General features: G+C 36.8%; 1 protein-coding gene across 1 annotated transcript in view; it reads left to right on the forward strand.

Moving 5' to 3' along the window:
- The first annotated feature begins 970 nt into the window (after window positions 1-970).
- The window catches only part of LOC149070000 (periodic tryptophan protein 2 homolog), a 32,513-nt gene continuing 10,792 nt past the window's right edge, over window positions 971-22,691 (forward strand). The window contains exons 1-10 of the mRNA XM_089249769.1: window positions 971-1,054; window positions 2,375-2,487; window positions 5,131-5,225; window positions 7,716-7,815; window positions 10,062-10,205; window positions 11,535-11,670; window positions 12,177-12,324; window positions 15,728-15,788; window positions 16,097-16,252; window positions 17,348-17,555. Coding sequence (XP_089105895.1) covers window positions 1,037-1,054; window positions 2,375-2,487; window positions 5,131-5,225; window positions 7,716-7,815; window positions 10,062-10,205; window positions 11,535-11,670; window positions 12,177-12,324; window positions 15,728-15,788; window positions 16,097-16,252; window positions 17,348-17,555 — 1,179 coding nt within the window. The 5' untranslated portion in view covers window positions 971-1,036. The remainder of the gene's footprint in view (window positions 1,055-2,374; window positions 2,488-5,130; window positions 5,226-7,715; window positions 7,816-10,061; window positions 10,206-11,534; window positions 11,671-12,176; window positions 12,325-15,727; window positions 15,789-16,096; window positions 16,253-17,347; window positions 17,556-22,691) is intronic.

Here is a 22,691-nt window from a genome sequence, read left to right on the forward strand (position 1 = left end):
ACATATGGCCCCCTTGCGGTCCTGAGATATTCTAGGGGGGGGGGGGCACGGGAGAAAATCAGAAGAAAGGTGATCCACGACAGGTGGTGAAGGGAGTCATAGACAGCTGTGAACAGAAAAAAGCTTCGAAAGTGAAACATGGTTGAAAAAAAAATTACTACTTTCAGAATTCATCAGATCCGTTCATAGAACCAGGGTCATCTTAACCCTTGGGTCTATATGGGCATGACCCGGGTCTTCATGTCTATAATGGAGGGAGGGGGACCGCACTATATGGGATCTGGTACTATGATTTTCATCTGTTACTTCCAGCTAAGTATGGAGTACAGCCAGAGCAACGGTTGATGTGTTGGGAGGGTCGATTTATATCGTGCATGTTCGTTGGATCGTACCGCATTTTACACAGACTGTTTTTTAACATATAATTTGACTCTTGGGAGAAATGATAATCCGCCATTTTTGAGTCCGTGCCTAGCCAGGATTCCAGAGATTGATCTGATTTATTAAAATTTCATTCATAATAAAAAAATAGAAAGTATCTCAATCTTTGATGTGGGTAAAAGAGGCCCTGGATAGGACAGGGGGGGCCACGAGAAAAAAATGTGATCCATAGGGGATCATGAACTGAAAAAAGTTAAGAAACACTGCATTAGATGACAGAAATAATATCAGAAACTCGAAAGAATTTTGAAAAAATGACTTGATTACACAATAAATTGATAAATTTCTTTCAAATTGAACAAAAATTTTCGCTATTAGCAGTGTTCCGATTTTTTCTTTTGTTTGATAAAAACTTCACGCTTCAAGTTAAAATTTAAAAAAAATGTAGTTATCAAAAAAGCAGAAAAATGACTTAGTAATAACAAATGGATTTTTTTTTTGTGTGAATTAAGTAATAAAATACAAAATTAAAAATTTGAAGTTCAAAAGTCGTTGTTCCGTGTATCCTCGTTATCTGTACCTCCTCGAACTGAGATAGATGTTTAGGAACATAGCTATGTTGTAAACACGTGTTTGAAATATAATCGAGAGTGTCATGAAGTTTGCTTACAGAGTAAGTTCAGTGGCTGATTATTATACTGATCTTATTTGGAATTTAATGTAATATCTAGATATCGTATTATAATTCATAAATCGCCGGATTTATGATAAAATTTAATAACAAAAATCTAGACCGGCTATACAATGCTGTATTAAATGTATATTATAATTAGTGCCATATTCAAATACAGTCGCCCCCCCCCCCCACCCGTATTCTTGGTTTCCATATTCGTGGTTTTTTTCCTTCATTGGAAATTTTTTTTTGGAAACACTCAGCAATCGCGGAACAAGTGCTGTATAATCCAGAGATTGGCGATTTCTGGCGACTTTTTGTTTCGGCGCCAAACATGTCTGACGACCCGACCAAAAGTCGCCAAGGTCGTTACTCACTGCGGACGCCGAAAAAAAAAAAAATCGCCAGCATGGAAAACAATAATAAAAAACCAATTAAATATGAAAAATATCATGAAACACAAATGAAATATAATAGTATATTTAAATAAACAACGGTCATGCATGGTGTAAAAATAAGCATATTCTACATAAAAAAAATTTAAAACCCGGAATATTTCCGGGTATCCAGATTCTTTTAAATAAATAACGGAAATTAAATAAAGTAACGAATATTAATAAGAAAAATAATTAAAAAGGATACAGCCCTACCGGTTGACGGAAATGTAATCCTAATGCTCAGAACGAAAAACACTGAATGACTATTCAAACATTTGAAAAGACACGCTAAAAACAACTAACGAAAGGTAATCGCATCGGGAATAATCCAAGACAACGACGCTACTGCACAAAGGGAAAAAACGCTGTTATCTGTTTGAATCGCCCGTGCTTTAAGCGCCATCTATAATGGATGGGTAATGGAAGCTACGGAGGAACAATCTAGAACAATGACAACCCGGCAAAGCAAGTGAGAGCCCAATCGGCATAACTGAGAGCGCCGGCGTTGGTGACTTATAGCGCCCTTGGCGATCTGGATTATATTGGATTTAGCGGTCTGGATTATACAGCACCTGTTCCAACTTGTTGAACGAGATTCAGAGGGCCGCTATTGTCAAAGTCGATAAAACATCTCTCATATTTTTACTTGTTCTTTTTCTTTAAATCAAGTTTTTACTACCGTTTTTAGTTGTTCGTATTTCTTATCCCATAGGATCTTATACTATATCCGTAACTATTTCCCCTCCCCAGGGGATGATATTGCCCATGTTGAGAAACACGTCGTTATGGTACTTTTTTGCAGAACTTTATTGTAATTTTACATTTCTTTTTCGTATATTCATTGTTCCGTATACATAACTAATGAATTTATTTATTCACACAGTTTTCCAATTTGCTGGGCACAGTTTACCACAAGGGCAATCTTCTGTTCACTGGAGACGGAAGCACGCTGATTAGCCCTGTGGGTAATCGAATCACACTCTACCATTTGAAAGAGTATGTATTTTATTTTCCCATCACCCTGCATAACTATATACCGTATTCCTCCCATTATCTATGGCATGCTGGGAAACAGAGAAGGAGGTAAGCATGCCAGGAGTTGGATTCCAGAAAATTTTCAAGTATCTAAACTCTGGAAGACACATCTAAATATTCTACTCGCTTTGACTGAGGGGTGATAAATAAATAACCCTGGCTTTTGCTCGTATTTTATTTTTTTTCTCTTCTTTCTTTGCCCATGTATGAAATGGTTGTGATTACAGCCAGGGCTGGCTTAAGCGAGGCTGCAAGGGATGCAGTAGATTATATAGGCTTTAGTTAGACACCTAAATTTTTGAAAATTTCAAATAGCAAAAATTCAAGTGACATTACACTCATCAAACTCAAATGAGCCATACTTTGACGAGAAAGATGTTGAGAAAACTTGAGGGAATAGACAAGCTGAGGGGCTTAATACCAGAAACAAGAATAATTCTTTTACAAGGATGAGTGCGTAATTTGGTGCCTAATTAATCTGGAACAGTCAAATAAAGGCAAAGGAAAAATTTGACTTCTTACTTGTCTGGCTCTGGAGCACCAGAAACAAATTTGAAATAAACTTCTTAAAAAATTCACCCCATTATACTTCTTCTTTACAGGGTAAATGAAAGTAGTGATGACTCATCAATAAGAGCTATGATGTGCACCAAGTTACCTGGTGTAATTTGAGAATGGTGTATTAATGCTAGACCAAAATTTAGGACAGTTTCTAGATAAGCGGGACATATGGTCACAAATATTTTGCACAGTTAAAAATGATGTGTGCTTTTTGTACTAAAATAGTCAGGCTCATGCCAGGGTTGCCTGGGTTAAAGCCCTGTCAGCCTCCTCCACCAGCCTGGGTTGTCTTCAGTGTCGTACATGAGGCTTTGTTGCACCTGGGCAGCAGGTATGTATGAGCGTACCTAGTTTTGCCGCCTGCGTGCTACACAAATTTTGCCACCTTCCTCCCATCCTAGTGTAATTTTCTTGATCACTCTTGCCTTGAATTCTCCCCCCTGTGTTTTAACCCCCTTGGCCTCCCCTCACTCCTGCAAGTACACCTTTGACTCTAAGTCACTCTTATAGTCATTCACATGCTTGTGCACACTGTTTTAGTCACTCACACTCTCCAGATCAGGCCTGTAGCCAGAAATTTTGTTCAGACGGGGAGAACCAAAGTGATAAAGAAATTATATTTGGCCCTTTTTTCTGTCATTTTCTCACATTCTGGGAGGGGACCAGACTCCTAAATCCTCTCCCCGTGCTATGGCCTTGCTCCGGATCACTCTTTTAGTTGCTCACTGACATGGTTCCTTGCTTTATGGGTCACTCTTTTGATCATTTACACATTTTCCAGGCCATTCAAATACTTGCACATACTCTGGTTCCTCACTCTGTAAGTCACTCTTTTGCTCACTCACATTCTTGCAAACTCTCTAGGTCACTTTTTTGGCTACTCACTTACCTAGTCCGTAGTTGTCTGGGCAGATACATTAAGGGTTGCACAAATTTTGCCCCATTCTATTAATATTTCGACCACTCCTTCCTTAAAATTTGCTACCCTTTTGAACTTGCCCTCCTGGGTAGTTCAAGCCAGCTAAGCTCCCCCTCTAGTAAATACACCACTGGAACTAAATGGAAAAAATTTCAATATAGATTGATATCTATCTTCTGAATGTATCGTGATTCTTACCTCACTTTTTCTGGCATGGCGGAAATGGACTACAGCATTTAAAAAATCCAGGGTATTCTTCCGTTATAACCGTACCACTTGGGGTATTTTTTGTCTTGACAAATTTTCTTGGGTAATATACCTCCAGTTTAGTGTTGAATACTTTTTTTGGTGAAATGTCCTTAAATTTGTTCTTTTTCCTCCTTTTAAACAAGGCATGCAGAAAGAAACAAACCAAATGCACCAGTTTGGTGTCTAAAATGTGTGGTACGGTTGTAACCAAAGAGTACCAAATTTATGGTCGTCCGATTTTTACAGCATGCCAGCTAATGCGAGGAATACGGTGTATATATAGGAGATCCTGCTTGTAACATTAGAATGTCTTCTCATTTAGTATGACTTATTTTCTTGGTCCCAACTATTACTAATGCTCATCAAGATTTCACTTATAAATCTTGTTCTCCCGCTTACAATGTTTTTTCATGACAGTTTTTTGAAAAACGTTATAAATGGGGATCAGCACTGTATATATTTTGCATGAAGAGCCGCTTGTGAAACATCAATATTCTTCAGATAGTCCTATTGCAATATGATTTGATATAATTTTCTGAAGGGTCTGTTTGAAACCCCGTTTTGTATCTATTTTAGGCCAGAAAGTTGTCTTATTCTGATATTTGTATGCATAATTCTTTATAATGTTCTCTTATTTGTAGAGAAAAAATTATTTTTTTCCTCGTTATATAATGCTCATTATTCCAGTCCGGCAAGAGCCTGAATGTAATTTCAATGCGTGAAATATAATGGCTTTGAATTTTCATAGCATTTTTGCAATCACATTATGGAGGGGGTGATGCTTCAGATCTTTATTACTTTTATCATATAATTCATTGTTTGTTTGTTTTTTTCATTTTTATTTCATCAAATTTAGTTATTGTTATTTTTTACAGCAACAAATCGGAGACATTACCCATAGAAAGTCGATTTAACATATCCAAGATTGCCTTAGCACCAAATGGATGCTTATTGATAGCTGTTAATGATGGTATTTGTGCAATTTTTTTTCTTCATTTATTTTTGATTTTAAATGTTTTTTTTAACTTATTATTTGGGGGAGGGGGTAGCCCATGTTAGTAAAACACCTGTCTAATGTACAGTCGGACCCGCTTGTAATAAAATCGGGGGAAAATAGCAAAAGTTATTCATTATACACGAATGGGCTTGAAAAATGATGTGCTTAAGCAAAATGAAACCTAATTTAAATGCATGATAAATATTTTCAAAATGAAGCCTAATTTAAATATTAAATACATGATAAGTAAAATTAAAGAATTGAATTAAAATCTTAAGTAATTGAATGCATAATCTAAAATATTTATCAGAGTTCCCCCCCCCTCCCCCCGATATCGCTGTGGACGTTAATTGAACACATTAAAGTAATTTTTTCCCCAATAAGCCAGCAAAAATTAAAAAGGAATACCTTTCTTGGTCACTGAAACATTTTTTGTCATTTTTTTTGGATCATTTAAAAAAAAAGCTCCACATCAGTATAAGTTTCTTCTTTGAATCTCTTCTCCCAAAGATTATCACTTCACCATCCAAACACTTTCTCTTCAATTCTTTTTTGTTCTTAACAAGCATGGATAGCAAATGGCTATGAATCCTGAATTTCTTTGACGCCTCACTTTTTTTCCCTATCCATCTTTGGCTTTCAATCAACTGCATACCTTCAATTTCTGAAGCAATGGGTAGTGTTTTGCACTTGACACTCTCTGTAATTCATTTGTACTGGATAATACTACTTCAGTCACATCGGAATCTAGCTAAAGATTTGCAAATTTTCACTAATGGGAATTAATAACCTCATCTTCTCTTCCTAATAAGATTTTCTGCGTGTAAAATATGCTTCAAGAGAGAAAATAAAAATTGAAGCAAAGACAATTGAATAGTACTCAAAAACGTCCTGCTAGAAAATTTTCCAGGGAAAGAAAGAAGATCATTATATTAATTGTGACTTCACATAGTAGAAAGGTAAATTTGCTGGTAAGAAAATTTAGATGAGATTGCAAAGACTTTTGGCACAATTTGTGCTTGAAAACCGATTAAAAATTTTTTTAGGCATACTTCGCTGGAATCTGTATTTCAATTTTCAATTTCAATTTTTTTATTAATATGTTAGATGAATGATAACAATACATTAGATTAGTGAAAACCACCAAGGAGACACCAAGGTTCCCATACTGGTTGTTACAATGAAGTTAATTCAATAACATTTCAATTATCATACAGTGTAAAATAGTCACTATGTACTGATTTTTGAGATTGAAAACAAAAAATCATGAAAAAACATCAAAATAGGAAGGGGGGGGGTTGGGGGAAATGTGATTACACAAACACATTTAACACATAAAATATAAATATATATAAATAATGAATAATGCAATAATATTTGTTATAAGCAATCAAGATAGCGTAGATAAGCTATGCAAAATTCAGGGGACATGGAAAAACTTCATTACGCATGAAAATTCGGGGGAGGGGGTTAGCCCATGTTAGTAAAACACCTTCCTAATGTACAGTTGGACCCGCTTGTAATGAAATCGGGGAAAATAGCAAAAATTATTCATTATACACAAATGGGCTTGAAAAATGATGCGCTTAAGCAAAATGAAACCTAATTTAAATGCATGATAAATATTTTCAAAATGAAGCCTAATTTATAAGTAATATCCATATTCGTTATAAAAAAATGTGTCTGACTGTGTAAAGAACAATTAAAGACTTCATGAGTCTGAAACCAGCTTGATCCTTAACAGAATCTCTCTTAGTGTAGAGATATGGTGCTCCTACATGTTTTATTTTTATCTTTGAGAAAGTATTTTCCTTTTAGACAGAGATAGATGGCTTTTTCTCAGCCCAAGATATCGAGGAAACACTTATTTTCTGGATACCTTGCTGAGGTGAACTCAGCAAGTCATCTTGTCTCCGCCGGAACTCGAACCCAGGCCCTCTTGCATACCGGACAAGCATGTTACCATCTACACCACTGGAGACACGACCCTGCCTTCCTTATTTCACGCACTGTGGTGTGAGGCGCTGAAGTAGAGATATTTTCCTGAAATTAAGAGAGGTTACTAATGTCTCTACTTCAGCGCCTCACTCCACAGTGCATGAAATAAGGAAGGCTGGGTCGTGTCCCCAGTGATGTAGATGGTAGCATGCTTGCCTGGTATGCAAGAAGGCCTGGGCTCGAATCCCGGTGGAGACAAGATGGCTTTTCTTTCCGAGTTCAGCTCAGCATAGTATCCAGAAAATAAGTGTTTCCTTGATATTTTTCTTTTATTTCCAAAAAAAATTAAGCATTTACTGTATGGTTCTTTTTTAAAATAATTGAAACGTTGTGAGGTTAATCAGTTTGTTTAAGGTTTATGTAATTTCTCTCTTTCATTCACATTGCTATTATGTATACTTAGAATTTATAAAAATATGACTAATGTGGTATCATGATTAATTTCTCTTTCTCCCTCACATGCAGTGGGTGAAGCATTACTGTGCAGTTTGATCAGCAAGACAGTTGTGCACAAATTTCATTTCAAAAGGCCCGTTGAAGATGTGAAATTCAGTCCAGATGGGAAGTAAGGTTATTTTTTAATTGATTTTAGTCTATTTTTCTTATGCTATGGAATTTTCTGTTGCACGTGTTGATTTAAAAAGATGAGAAGAGTGATGGCACCTATTAAAGTGAACAAAATTTACAACGGCATCTAGGGCAGAAGTTCTCAAACTTTGTTTCTTTATTCTCATCACCCCCCCCCCCCCCCAGCTTAAGTGAACCCATAGGATCCTATATTATACTTTTCTGACACTGAGTGGAATGTGACCCTAGGTTCAATTGTAAATATTGTTCATATTGATGAATATACTAGCTCTCTTATTTTGTTAAAGTCGTTTACAATCACCCTGTATAAGATTCACCCAGCTCTAAGATTCTTTACATACTTTAACCCAAAATTCTGTAACACAACATTTGCAAACCACTGTCTTAATATCTAATTTCCAACATTATTTTCTGCCCGAAATATCTTGTTCTCTACCATTTGGGAATCATTCTTATTGATATAGTAGAACTGCTCTATCTCAAAAAAAAAAAAATCTCTGTCTCAAAAGATAAATATTCTTCATACTAAATCTTTGCATTTTCGTCTCTCTGTCTTAAAGCTCCTAAAGCAAAATGTTTTGTATTGTTCTGGCAACAAGCCCTCAGCTGTTTGGAAATGTTCTGTGGTAAATATTGCCATAATATAGTGTTTTGTACACTTTTCCTAAAATTCTTCCCGTGATTGTTTTGTAGCAGCACTGATTGTTCTGTGACATATGTTGCAGTTTTCAGCATAGCCGCTGTGGTGGTCGAGTGATCATAATGACAAACTTGCATCGCGAGGTCCCGGGTTCGAACCCCACTGTTGCCACAGTGGTGGTCAGCTGAAGTTTGTTTTCTGTGGTTCCCAACTTCAAGGCGTGAATGTGAGCCGATCTCCCCTTTAAAAAGTCGTGCCAAAGAGAGCAACAGACCTACAAACAGTACAAATGTAATTCAATCATGAGACATCACTCACTTCACTTCTGAAATATAGATGGCAGCACTGAAAAATTGCTGCTGTGGTGGTCGAGTGGTCAAAGTGACGGACTCGCATCGCGGGGACCCGGGTTCGAGCTCCACCATCACCACAGTGGTGGTCAGCTGAAGTTGGTTTCCTGTGGTTCCCAACTTCAAGACGCAAATGCGAGCCGATCTCCCAGTTAAAAAGTCTCGCCACAGAGAGCAACAGTCCTACAAACAGTACAAATATTCAGTCATTACACTTCACTCACTTCACTTCTGAGATATAGACGGCAGCACTAAAAAATCATACACAACACTAGATACGCACTCAGACTGTTAGGTACACATACTTACACTTCCGGCACAACTCACTAGGTAGTAAATTGCCCATGGCGATAGACCTGAGTTGTGCCCTGCTTGAAAAAAAAAAGCACTGAAAAATCAAACACAACACTACATACACACTCAGACTGTTAGGTACATACACAGTTACACTTCCGGCACAACTCACTAGGTGGTAAATCGCCCATAAATGGTGATAGACCTGAGTTGTGCTTGGTTTATACAAATACAATGCCACAACAGGCAAAACGCCCAACGAGGTGGCTGAGAAAAAGATGCCCATAAAAAGAAAGGTTTGAAAGAATGGAAGTTTTCAGCATATTCTCCTTTGGGGCTTAAAGCATTTTTTTTAAAAACCTCTCTCCATCCTATCTCAAAAATAAATCATGATGGTGAATAGGAAAAGTTCTTGCTGATTCCAAGAAACCTGGTTTTCTTTTGGAGGTAAAGAAAACTGGGAGGGAATCCGTAATAGAATGACTATTCATCATGATGTCACTCATGGGTGTGTTGCATTATTGATAAAATAGAGGTCGATACAAAGTATAAATAGTGTGTTTAATATGTCTAATAAAGCAAGGATGGGTCTATTTGATGTTATGCCAAGAAAACTCACCGCATCCCTCAAAAATCGTGTGTGTCTAAAGAAAGCAGAAGCTTGCGTGTTAACAAGGGAATCAAGCACGTGTAGTGTGAAAAACCTGAAGGTTCTCCTGAGGCCACAAGGAAGTGATGTTGAATATGAAGTAAAATACAGTATTTTGGTTTTCTGACTGGTCAAATTTTTACTCTTCTACTTAAAAACTCATTACCTCTCTGTCAGACATTTTTTCATTGCTGACAATATCAAAATATGAAAAGTTCTACCATGCATGGAGATTTCTGTTATGAACTTTTTATGCATCGACACAATTAATGTTTGCATGTATCGTTTAGGTACTTCGCTGTCACGAAAGAAAATAAGTTGTTTTTGTATGATGCTCCTGGCTCTTTCACAGACTACAATCCATTCCATCTGAAGAGAGTGTATACTTTCACTCATGACAAGACGCAATGTATTGACTGGTCTTCTGATTCCAGGTATGTGCATGCTTTCCAGAAGATAAGCAACAGTTTTGAAAGTAAATTTCCAGCTCTATGAGTTTACGAAAAGAAGGTGCTGCCTTTCATGCTTTTTTTTTGCAACCTTTTCTCAAAAAATAAAGTAAATTGTATCTTATGTGCTTAATTATTATTAATTTATTGGCATTTATTGAATTGTGTCACAGAGTACCATGCTTTTATATGTCAAATTTTTTTCGACACTGCATAGGGGTTGATCTGTGCCATAGATAACTATGGCAGATTTCCCCCTTACATGAGAGACAGTAGATATTAGCATAATGTCCTCATATTAAATCAGTAAAATTGTGTCTACCTTCTTCATAAAACTAAATAACAGAGAACTTGACTTTCTGCTTTGCTTGCTATTGGTTGAAGACCAGCCAGAATGTCCTCAACTTTAAACTTAACAATCTTTAAACAGGGGTGTATGCAGGATCAACCTTTGGAGGGGACACAAGGAATTTCTTCCGAAGAAATTTTGAGTTGCCAGCCTTATAAAAAAAAAAGTTTGAATTAACAAAAATTGATTAAAATAGCATATAAAGGTATTCTTTCTACATCTTAATTTTTAAGCAAAAGTATTTAAAAATACTTCCATATTTTTGTTTATCTAGAGGAGGGGGGAGCATGCATCTCCTGTGTGGCAGCCTCTTCCTCTATCTTCAGAAGAGGAAATTATTTTACCTGATTCTTTTTAAGCTCCGCTAAATTAAAATTGAATATCTCTACAAAGTTGCCACGTGATTATTGCTCTCACCATTGGTTTTGAGCTGCTCATTTCTGGATTTAAATTCTGATTTGAATATCAAATTGTTACAGCAGCTCTAGTCTAGGATTAAGCGCACCACCAAATCGATGTGTAAAATGAAAATAATTTCTCAAATGTATATGCAGTGAAACCTCTCTTAATCAAAAAGTAATTATGTTTTTTCGAAACTCTATATATATATTTTTAAGGAATTTGTTGGGAAGAGGATAAATTGGTAGGGGGGTTGGTCAGGAGCACCAAAAATAGGTCCAGCAGGCTTAGAGATTTCATCTCAAGTCTGAGAGATTTTTGCCTTCCCATATTTGGACTATTTCTAATGTACATAATATAACAGTGATACAAAGACAATGAATGAATTACTGCAATTGTCTTCAAAATTACAAATCTTGTTTTTTTACTCTGCATTATGATTTTCTTTTGGCAGATTATTGAAAATAGTTTTTCTACAAAAGTAATATTGTTCTTTGTAATGTTTTCAGGTATTTTGATTGTTCTTCACCTATGTAATGACCACTAGTTATAACTTTTTTCCCTAGTGTCCTAGCTGTTGGTGGTGCTGATATGACAACTAATATTTATGCGGTGAAGAAATTTGAGAATTTTTTTGTATATACACTGGGAAGTCATACAGATGCAGTTGTTGGTTGTTTCTTTGAAGATAATTCTCTTGACGTATCCTTTTACCATTTTTCAATAGATCTAAAATTCTTGTAACATTAATGGGGGGGGGGGGACTCTTCACCCTGGAGTTGCATATTCCCTAGGGCAGCATTTTTCAACCTGTGGTTCACAGACCAGGGGTGATCTATACTCATAAGCAATCAACCAAATTCTTTCCTGACGAAAATAAATGAAAGCACATGGGAGTATGCAGATGACTGAAAAAATTGATAAGAAACATGATTTACCATATTTTAACACGTATAGAGAAACCTCTTGTATAAGAAACCCTCTGATTTTTTTGGACTGAAAGTTTGGAAAAAATATGAAAAGATATATGTATAATACTATATCCATGTATAAGAAACCTCTGCTATATATTTTTTTTTGACGTAATTTTTGGCAAAAAAAGAGTTCCTTATACTCGTTAAAATACGGTACTTTAAAACGATTAAATTCTGTAATATCTTTTGAGGTTTTCTAGATCATGTTAAGTTTGTAGCTCCATAACTAAATAGATCAATACTGTCAGCAGAAATGGTCAAGTTTGCGTGTGGGAATGCAGCCTGGAAATTGATGAGCTTGTGCCAGAGAATACAGCTTCTGTGAAGCCAAAGGAAACCAATGTCTTAGAAGTGGAAGATGAAGTCGTTGTTGAGGAAGAAGGTGTGAGACGATTTCAGTGTTTTCTTTGATTCACTACAATGTTGAAATTAATTATTGTGTTGGTTGTAATGGGGATAGAGTTTATAGTCCTCCAATCACAAAATGAGACTTGGCTACAACTTGTCAGGTTAAGGCAGACAATTTTATTCCATTATTTTAGGTAAAAAGATTGTACAATGAGTATTCCTCATCAGTGACTGAGTTTTCATGTTTGGCTTGTCCTTCTAGAATAGAATGAAATCATCTGTCAGGATGTGAATTAGTGACATGCTGAAACCAAGTCTCACCTTTCAGTTGGAGGACCATACATCAAAATTTTGAAACCTGATAAGAATACAGATTAACATAGCTGCCAAGTCTCCCGAATTTTTCGGGAATCTCCCGAATTTTAGCTTCATCGCTCGACCTCCCGAAAAGTTCTTAAATCTCCCGAATTTTTACGAAAATCACAAAAATCCCTAATTGTCCCTAAAAATTCTCTACTTCATTAAAAAAAATCCCTGCTTATGAAAACAATCCCTAAGGAATTTCTTGTGGGGCATGAAGCCTCTTTTTTTTCCCTTTCGAAATGACGTCACACGTCGTAAATGGGGAAAAGTTTTACAAACCCTCTGATGGTAACAAGAAAGTTGTTTGTCTTATCGTGCAGGGAAATGGCTTAGCAGCCAATAGTCCTGGATAATAATTGAAGATTATAGTGACGCGCATGTGATCAAAATTTCTTTTATTGAAGTTACGTACGTGCGATATAACAAAGCATGATTACTGATAAGCAAAAATATATTTAATAAATTTTAAAGATACTTATTCCGATGAATTTCCTTTCATCAAACGTTCCAGAAGAGGGCCGACTTTTCCTTTTTGTATAAGTAGTGTTACGGACATAAACATCGGTCATGGAAAGAAAAAAAAAACATCAAGCAAGTGTCTCAAAAAGTCAGTGTTCTTCAAAAATTGACGGTGTGTTCCTTCATCTTCTGATGATTTTGGGATCATTCGCGCAGAATGTTTGTTCACAGCGTTTCTGATTGAACACAATATTTATTTTTACATCATTGAAGTTTTGGCCTCCAATTTCACTTGTTTTTTGCGTAGGAATTTTATTCCCAAGGGTTTAACTTCCATGTGTGTAAAATCCCTATTTTAATTTGACTTCAGTTTTTGAGTAGGGATTTTATTCCCTACATTTTAACTTTTATGTTTGGAAAATCCCTATTTTATTTGGAAAAATCCCTATTGTATTTATTAGGGAGTGGTTTTAGCATTAAATACGGGTTTGCGCGAAATCTCCCGAATTTTCATTTTCAAAAGTTGGCAGCTATGGATTAACAATAGCAGAATACATTTGAATATTAATCTAAATCATGAAAACATTTGTGTGTGTGTGTGTGTGTGTGTGTGCGTGCGTGCAGAAAAGAGTTGAAAATTATTCATACAATGCTAGTTAAAGCAGGTCGTTATTGCCACTCGGAGTCATTTTTGTTGGGGGAAAGGGATGGGGTAAATTAATTTTGCCACTCCTTCCACAGTAAAAGTTGATTTCATAACAGTGTTTTTTGCTTTGCCTAAAATGCACTACTCCCTCACTGTTGCTGCCAAAGGCAATTACTTTCTACTCTCGTTCTGTTCCAACCCTGAGTAATGTGAAAGATTTTGATATCAACATGTGTGCATATAATGGGGATCTTACCATATATAATTTGCAATGCAATGTCAACAAATGATGTTAAAGATACTTATTGCTTGCTTATAACAAGAAGTATGTTGTAATGACTTTTTTTTTCTTTGTCATTATGAACTTTTCTCAAAACATATTTTTACAGTAAGAAAATGAGTTATTTAATGCCTGTAATAGATACGATATTAACCCTTTGCACTCGAGACCTTTTTTGCTCTAGCAAACCAGCAACTCAAGGCGATTTTTCGCATATTTGGTGAATTTCTTACAGCTGACTGTATTCTTTGCGATATTTTTTCGGATTCTGTGCATGTTATCCATTTTGAATTTTCTGTCTCTTCTGCGGAATCACTGTCGCTTTCACATTCACTACCTATTATCCTGATTTTTTGCCTTCTTACACCTCTTACTTCCTCGCTATCTTCATCACTGCTTTCTTCCTTTCTATCGTCAAGTAGTCAATGCATCTATGCACAAACGTAATTTCATTCTTCATCAACGAAAAATCATACTCATCTTCACTTGAACTGATTCCTTCATTGTATTCCATGCTTATTGGGCTCCGTAACTTTGAAAATATTCCTGTGGCCACGACTGTCGAGTTTGAACTAACACAAAGACCCATCCATATATAACAACAAATCTTTAAAAAAATCTAAAAAACTTATTCAAGATTTTTATTATTATTTATTTTTTTATTTATTTATTATTAAGATTAATTAAGATTGGCGGTTGTTTTATACGCATGTATTGTTGAATACACTTGTGAAGCGTTATTAACCAAACCTAAATAAATATCATTACCACTTTGAATTATAGTGTCAAACCAAGTGGTGATCGAGAGTCACCTCTCGAGTGCAAAGGATTAAATAATGTGCTTTTTGCTATATATACAGGATCATTCGGAACTCATGGGCAAAATGTGAGTGCTAGAACACATCTAGACAAGCAATTTCGGTCATGAAATGTATAGTCATAATGCAAGCTGTAAGCTTGCCACTGTTATTAAAAAAGTGCTGGTTTTGTCACTTAATCATTTCTAGCATGGATTGTAGAAGGGATGAGCGGTTTCACAAATCAGGAAAATACAGACATGCATTTCATGCACAGTTCTGCACACGAGAATGCTCTGGAAGCCCAAAGATTGCACTGGCAGTGTTTTCTGATAAGACATGCACCATGGAAAGCAGCAGCAACATGCAGGATACAGAACATGAGAAGAGAAAAAAAATGCTACGAGAAGCCCATTTCACATAGATACCAGTACAATTCCTCTGAGATTTTATGATCAGGCATATGCATCTTGTTTGAAAACACTCCTGGTGCAGTCTTCCAGCACATTTCCATCTGCAGTACTACTACATGCAATGCATGTTGGATTTTTTCTGATTTGTAAAACCAACAATCTTTTCTGCCATCCATGTAAGAAATGGCAATAAGTGGCAAAACCAGTGCTTTATGCATTCAATGATAATGCTGTCTAGCGGTTGACCTCCCTTTTGTTACGACTATGAATTATACAACAAAAATTGCTGGTTTATGTGTGTTCTAATGCTCCTTAAAGTTTTGCCCATGAGTTCTGAATCATTGTGCATAATCTAATAAAGCATAGTCTTTAGTTATTTTCAAACACTCCATAGAATAGACTACATGACCTTTTGTCGCAAAATATTATAAGATTTTCTCATATCTTCTGTATATTTATTTTTGGGGTTGAAAATGTAGCTGCCAAGGAAGTGGAGGAAAAGAAGACATCAGAGAGATTTTATTATAAAAGAGTTAATAGGTGAGTGCTCATATTGCTTAAACATTTGGCTATTGACATATTTTGAATAGGAACTGTAAACAATCTCAAAGAACAATCGGATAATTAATTGTAAATTCAAATACTCAGTGTTGCCAAATGTTTGAATAATTGAATTGAATATTTTTTGCCATATTTCTTTCATATGGGCTTGTTATTGGGATATGTTAATATAGAAGCAAAAAATTTAATTTCTGTATGCTACAATGAATTTCTGTAAAAACTTTTTCCTATTAGAATTGTAGAATTAAAAACCAATTTTTTTTCCCATTTTCATCCATTTTTTATAGGCACTACATCAAGAACTCGCTCAGCAAAGAAAAGGGATATGTCGCACTGACGTCTTGTGCATACCACAAGAAGACTCGTTTGTTGGTCTCAGGTTTTTCGAATGGATCATTCTTATTACACGAGATGCCAGATTGCAATCTAATTCATTCACTATCGTAAGTACACACAGATAATACGGCTGACATAAGCAAATTTTTTTTTTTGCTCTGTCAGGTTATAAAATTGTAAAAAATTGCTACTTTATCTGCATTAAAATGCCTAAGATTATTTCATTCTAATATTAATAATGAATGAACAGAATTCTAGTCATGATATCCATATTTTGTCTTACAGCAGTTAATTTAATAAGATATTCTTGCATAGAATTTTATATTATTATAGTGATTTAGTCTACCAATTGAACAATTAAAAGTCTCAATTATTATATCACTGCTCGCTTTCATGGCTGTATAGACTTGTCTACATTTTCCCATCAATCTTAAATGTTTTTAAGCACAATTTTTTTTTCAGTTATTCAGGAACGGCTCTAAACTGCAAGTTCTGGTCCCGTATTCTTCTAGTCACTGGAAGAGATAAAAGCTGAATAAAATCATCACATAATTCATATTAATGGGGGGGGGGGGGGAAGGGAGCCCAAAAATTGGAAGAAGAGGTTAAAACAATTTGACTTTTCTGAGTCTATTCTTTGTTTGAAGTAGCCTAGAGCAGTGGTTCTCAACCTTTTCAAGCCTGCGGCCCGGTTTCATTCATTTTTGTGAGTCAAAGGCCCGGTCAAACACACAACCAACAGGAAAAGGAATGAGGAAATATGAAACTGCTAATCACTCGCGGCCCGGTATGAATAATATCAGGGTCCGGCAATTGAGAAAGGGCTAGAGTAATTTTTATGAGGAGCTTCTGCCATGATAAGAGTCATTATGTTCAAGTCTTGAAGAGAAGGAAGGGAAAACTAGTATTTTTTTGAGAATTCTTTTGATGTTATAGCAAATGCTTCCTAATTTTTAGCTCACTATAACCAAATATTTTTTGTACCTTTTACATTACCTATTTGAAATCACTTGTTATGGTGAGATTCTTATTATAAGCCGTATTTGTTATAATGGATTTTTACTGTACGTCACAGACAACCAGTTGATATTTACCATGAGTGCATTTTTATAACATTTTGTGTATACACATATATATATATATATATATTACAAGTATCTTTATGCTTATTTTTTATTGTTTTTTGATGACTGTTATATCAGAATCTCAAGCCAACCAGTGTCTGGCATTGCTTTCAATGCAATGGGTGATTGGATAGCTTTGGGATGCTATGGTGTCGGCCAGCTGATTGTGTGGGAATGGCAGAGCGAATCATTTGTATTGAAACAGCAAGGACACTTCAACAACATGCGATGTGTTTGTTATTCTCCCGATGGCATGTATTTATTAACCGGAGGAGAAGATGGAAAGGCATGTTTTGCTCTTTTTCTTTATTTTTTTAATCTCCATTCTTCTGAATACTATATGAATTGTGTGAAATTTCAATCATGAACACATTCCTGATATCATCATCTTCATATGTGTATTTTGTTACTGGAGGGGGGGGGGGGAATGTCTTTTTTCATGGCCGATAAGACTATTCATTAAACTGTTGTATCTGTATAGGTTTAATCATCCTGTTTAATTTACCTTACCTATTTGGTTTTTTTTTAGACTTTATGACATTCTGTGGGCCTGCGAGGATTATACAAATACAAATACAAATACAACAGGCAAATTGCCCAACGAGGTGGCTGACTTAAGAACATCATGGATCCCCGAGCCATTTTTTGGAGGCCCAACCTACTACTGCTACACCACACATGCACCCCCCCCCCCCGCGGAACCCCCCAACGAATCGGTACATGCGGGAATGTACGTGTAGTGCAACCTGACGTAAAGTTTGTTTCGGTGTAATGCTTGTTATGTGTAGTGCTGCCATCTGCCCCCAGTATTTCTAACTATGAGTGAAGTGTTATGGTTGAATGATTAACCGTTGTAGGACTGTTGCTCTCTGTGGCGAGACTTTTTAACGGGGAGATCGGCTCGCATTTGCGCCTTGAAGTTGGGAACCACAGAAAACCAACTTCAGCCGACCACCACTGTGGGGTTCGAACCCGGATCCTCGCATCACGAGTCCGGCACTAAAAGAAAGTCTCTACCTTTCCGGTGGTTGGGTTTGAACCCATTACCTTGAACTCTTCCCATCGCCAACTCCGTATCTTACTAACCCACCACAACAGCACAGATTTAAAAATCCTTGTTTAGTATATAGTCCTATTAAGCTAAGGTAGAATTTTGATGAATTGATATTGTTTTTATTTACCCTCATCAGATCAGCAGGGTCATTATTGGCAGCAATAGTGAAATTTTTGTTAGAATTAAGTTCTCTCTCTAGATTTTACATCAAGAATAGAGCAACTGCAAATAGGCCTTTTTTTGGGGCCAGATAGGACTGATTTTTAATTTCCCCCCTTTTCCTATTTTTTTATTATTGGTATGTCAGTTCTTTTCTATTTTCTTTGTTTAAATTGCTAATTTTTCTGATATTATTTGCTCGATGTTTCTGCCCATTTAGTTTTATAAATGGCGTTATTCTTTCTTCGTCAGGGTCCACATCTGTAAAAGGTAGCTGGCTATGTAGATCAAGGGATGAGCTACACAGACAGTTGATGATCATTACAAAAAAGCTGATTATCAGTTTATCATGATGAATCATAGTGTAGTCAATGCTCATTATAACAACCCCCCACCGCGACATCAAAAACAGGCATTATATCGGGTGGCTAAAATATCAGAAGGGAAATATACAGAATAGTCATTATATAACAACATTTGAGACTTATTGTAACGGAAAGGCAGCTATAGCACATGGTCATAATGAATGTTGACTGAAGTATCATCACCAAAATGAACACAACTACTATTTATACTCCTGGGACTGTACTATCTACTCATGATTATCAGGAATCTGATCCATATCTGTGCCGCTGTACGGTCGTGTGGGCATCGTGCTGGATTCTCGTCCCGAGGATCCAGGTTCGAACCCCGCTGACGGCACAGTGGTGGTCGACTGAAGTTGGTTTTCTGCGATTTTCCAGCTTCAAGGCACGAATGTGAGCTGATCTCCCATTTGAAAAAGTCTCTCCGCAGAGAGCAGGCAGGCCTACAACACGATGCTCACAAAACATGAAAATTCTAGCATTTCCATCCTTACTTCAGAAAATGGAAGCCAGATGGCAGCATGAACACGAAACAAGCGCAACTCAACAACATAAATACGTTAGGGCCAAGCATACACTCAGAACACGCATTCCGGCATGTGCCGATTCGTTAGAAATTCGAAAAGGAATGTGTTCGATGTACATGTTCGGTTAAGTAGTAGTAGATCCATATCTACTCAGATTATGGCAATATAATGATAAAGGGGAAATTTCAGTAAATTTCATGCTATCAGCATTACACTTTGAAAACAAGCATAGCTTTTCTCTGAATATTTGGAGGAAGATATGGATGGGGGGGGACCCACTTCTTATGCTGTTCTTTCCCAACTTTTCTCCAAGTTTTGAATTCAAATACCGTATATACTCGTGTATAAGCTGACTCCCCCACTTCAGGACCACCAAAACCGCAATAAATTGAAAACATGTGTATAAGCCGACCCCAAGAAATCTGTGCATTTCAGAGAAAAAAAAAATCTTATATTTTCATGCAAAATGAATAGCTTACAGAAATTTACAATAGAAAATGATTCAAACTTTTTAATTCTTTTCTTCTGAGTCTCCAAGCTCATCATAATCCATCAGATCATCATAGGGTGCGGCATCTCCATTTTTATCTTCATCTGGACTGAAAGAATCGCCATTGTCACTTTCAAAGAGGATATATTCTTTAGTTCTGTCCATCGCATTGCTAATGAACACTTTTTGAAGGATCGGATGATAATTTCTACGGAAACAGAATTCTGCGCCTCATGTACCCATTGGCACACTAGGCCAATGTCAGGTTTCTTCAAGGCACCACTTTTTATAGTTTATTTATCATCGGAACTCATCCATTTGATCCACAAATTCCTCAAATTGTCTTTGAGAGGTTTGTTGATGCTCACATCTAAATGCTGTACAATCAACGTTAGCCCACCTGGTATCAAAGCCAATGATGTTTTCGATTTCTAAGCCTCGGCTATGACATTATCGGTTCTGTGGGGTTTGAACATATCCCATACCAATAACGCCGTCAAACCGAAAGATACCCAGGCCACATTGCCATATGGCAATATCGACTCATTGTCCTCGCGGACTGGATACCTCTGGCAATTTATTTTTTTGAACGGCGAGGTGGTGCAGTTTGTACTTGTGTTATTGGTTGATATTGCGTTTGTGGGATCACTTTGTCTTTGTTGACTTCCATCCATCTAATTATTTTCTTGACTTTATTTATTCTACTTTTGTTTTTAAAAATCTCTCTGATCTAGAGTGTGGCATTTTTAGCAGCGGGCGCAGCCATGTGCAGTTAATTTACATGTTGTCAAGTAATGAATGGGAGTGCCGATTTCACCACAAAGACAATGATCTGTTCCTCGTTTTTTTAAGCGGTGAAGGTAATTTGGAAAAGGTCTGTCATTGGTTGTAAAAAATACAAGTTCTTTGCTCCAATTTTTTTGCGTTGTATGAAACTTTTGGTACTATTTTGTAGACACTTCTTCCAGTTTTGGCATCATTGCATCGGGTTTGCCATAGATTGAGTATTTCTTTTCTTGCTCTTTGTTTTGCTGTATATGATGGTAATAATAATTAATTGTGTGCCATTGATTGTCGCTGCTTTGGCTATTGCATCTGCTTCTTCGTTCGCCTACTCACCCACATGCGCTTTGATCCAAGATATGCGAATTTGTGGGTTCTTGTGGAGGACCTGCCAAATATCCCTAGCTATAGCATGGATGGTCATTGGGTTCTGTATTGCATATGTACTTGAAAGGCTATCGCTATAGATTATAGTTGCTTGTTGGAGTTCTTGAACTTTTATGGTTGCCATGTGTAACGCTAGTAATTCAGCTTGAAAGATATTATTGTCATTTTCTAGCTTACTACTCCAGCACTCGATGAACTTATGATCTTTCTCTACTACATATGCTAATGCTGTTCCGGAGATAGTTTTCGAGCCATCTGTGTATATGTGAGTTCTTTGGCCTCCTATTTCTTTGTTCTGGTTATTCCCGATAGATACTTTGTGTTGATGCAGGTCTTCCGATGGGTGGATAGTTATTTGTTTTTCCCGTCGCTGATACTCTTCTGGAGCAAAGTTTAATGCACCAATCTTTGCTGGTCGGTGTAGACGTAACAATAGACCCATTTGTACTTCATAATTCATCCATAGGCTTCAAGGCGGACAACCTGTAAGGACATATAGTGCACTATTTGATGTTGTGTGGAACGCTCCCGTGATATAATAAATTACGTTGGGCTGAGTCTAATTTCTGTTGCATGGAGTTGGTTGCGCCTGCGTACCAAATAGGTGTTGCATAAGCCATTATTCGTGTTGCTATTGTCCAATAGAGAACTCGTCGGTGTCAATATTTGATTCCCCATTTCACTCCGCCAATGTTTTGGAGCTGGAGAAGAAGCTTATTAATTTTTTGCGGTTTGTGTATACTCCAAGTTAATCTAGAATCTGTGTACACGTTGAGGTATTTTAATACATTTGTTCTTTTTATAGATTTTCCAAGCATTCTGATGGTGAGAGGTGCCGCTGTGGTGGTCGAGTGGTTATAGTGACGGACTCGCGATGCGAGGATCCGGGTTCGAACCCCACAGTGGTGATCGGCTGAAGTTGGTTTTCCGTGGTTCCCAACTTCAAGGCGCGAATGCGAGCCGATCTCCCCATTAGAAAGTCTCGTCACAGAGAGCAACAGGCCTACAACGTTACAAATATTCAATCAGTACACTTCATTCACAATTTGAAGTGTACATGGCAGCACTGAAATATCAGACACAACACTAGCTACACACTCAGACTGTTAGGTGCACTCACTTTGTTCCAGACTCTGCCACGAAGCTGGGCTCGAAGAAATCTCGGCAACGGGATAAGTCCGGTGGCAGAGACCCTGGCGTTCATTCATTCATGATGGTGAGAGGTTTTTTGTGAAGATATCCATAGAAACTTTGTTTTCTTTGCTGTGACTGTCAAGTAATGTTTTCTCAACCATGTTGAAATTTTTATAAGGCTTCCATCGCTATTTTTGCAGTGCCTTTCACTGTGTGGTATGAAACTATCAGGAGAATGTCGTCTGCATATGCTTGTTCTTTCACATTTGTTGGCCATGGCTCTTTCAGGATTTCGTCAACCACAAGGTTCCATAATAGTGGTCCAGAACATGAGCCTTGGGGACAGCCTTTGTATTGATGTTTCCTTACCTCTTCTCTAGCTGTAATCATTAGTACTTCTCTATTTTGGAGTATATCTTCAACTGTTTTCAAAAGTTGCACAGATATCGGAAGTTGGCGAAGCTTATCTATAATAGAGGCATATCGATTGTCAAAGGCACTTTTTATGTCTATTGAAATAACG

The sequence above is a fragment of the Pholcus phalangioides genome, unplaced genomic scaffold (assembly GCF_987345545.1).
Source record: "Pholcus phalangioides strain wild (caught in Gottingen) unplaced genomic scaffold, Ppha-v1.0 ptg000022l_1, whole genome shotgun sequence".
NCBI lineage: Eukaryota > Metazoa > Arthropoda > Arachnida > Araneae > Pholcidae > Pholcus > Pholcus phalangioides.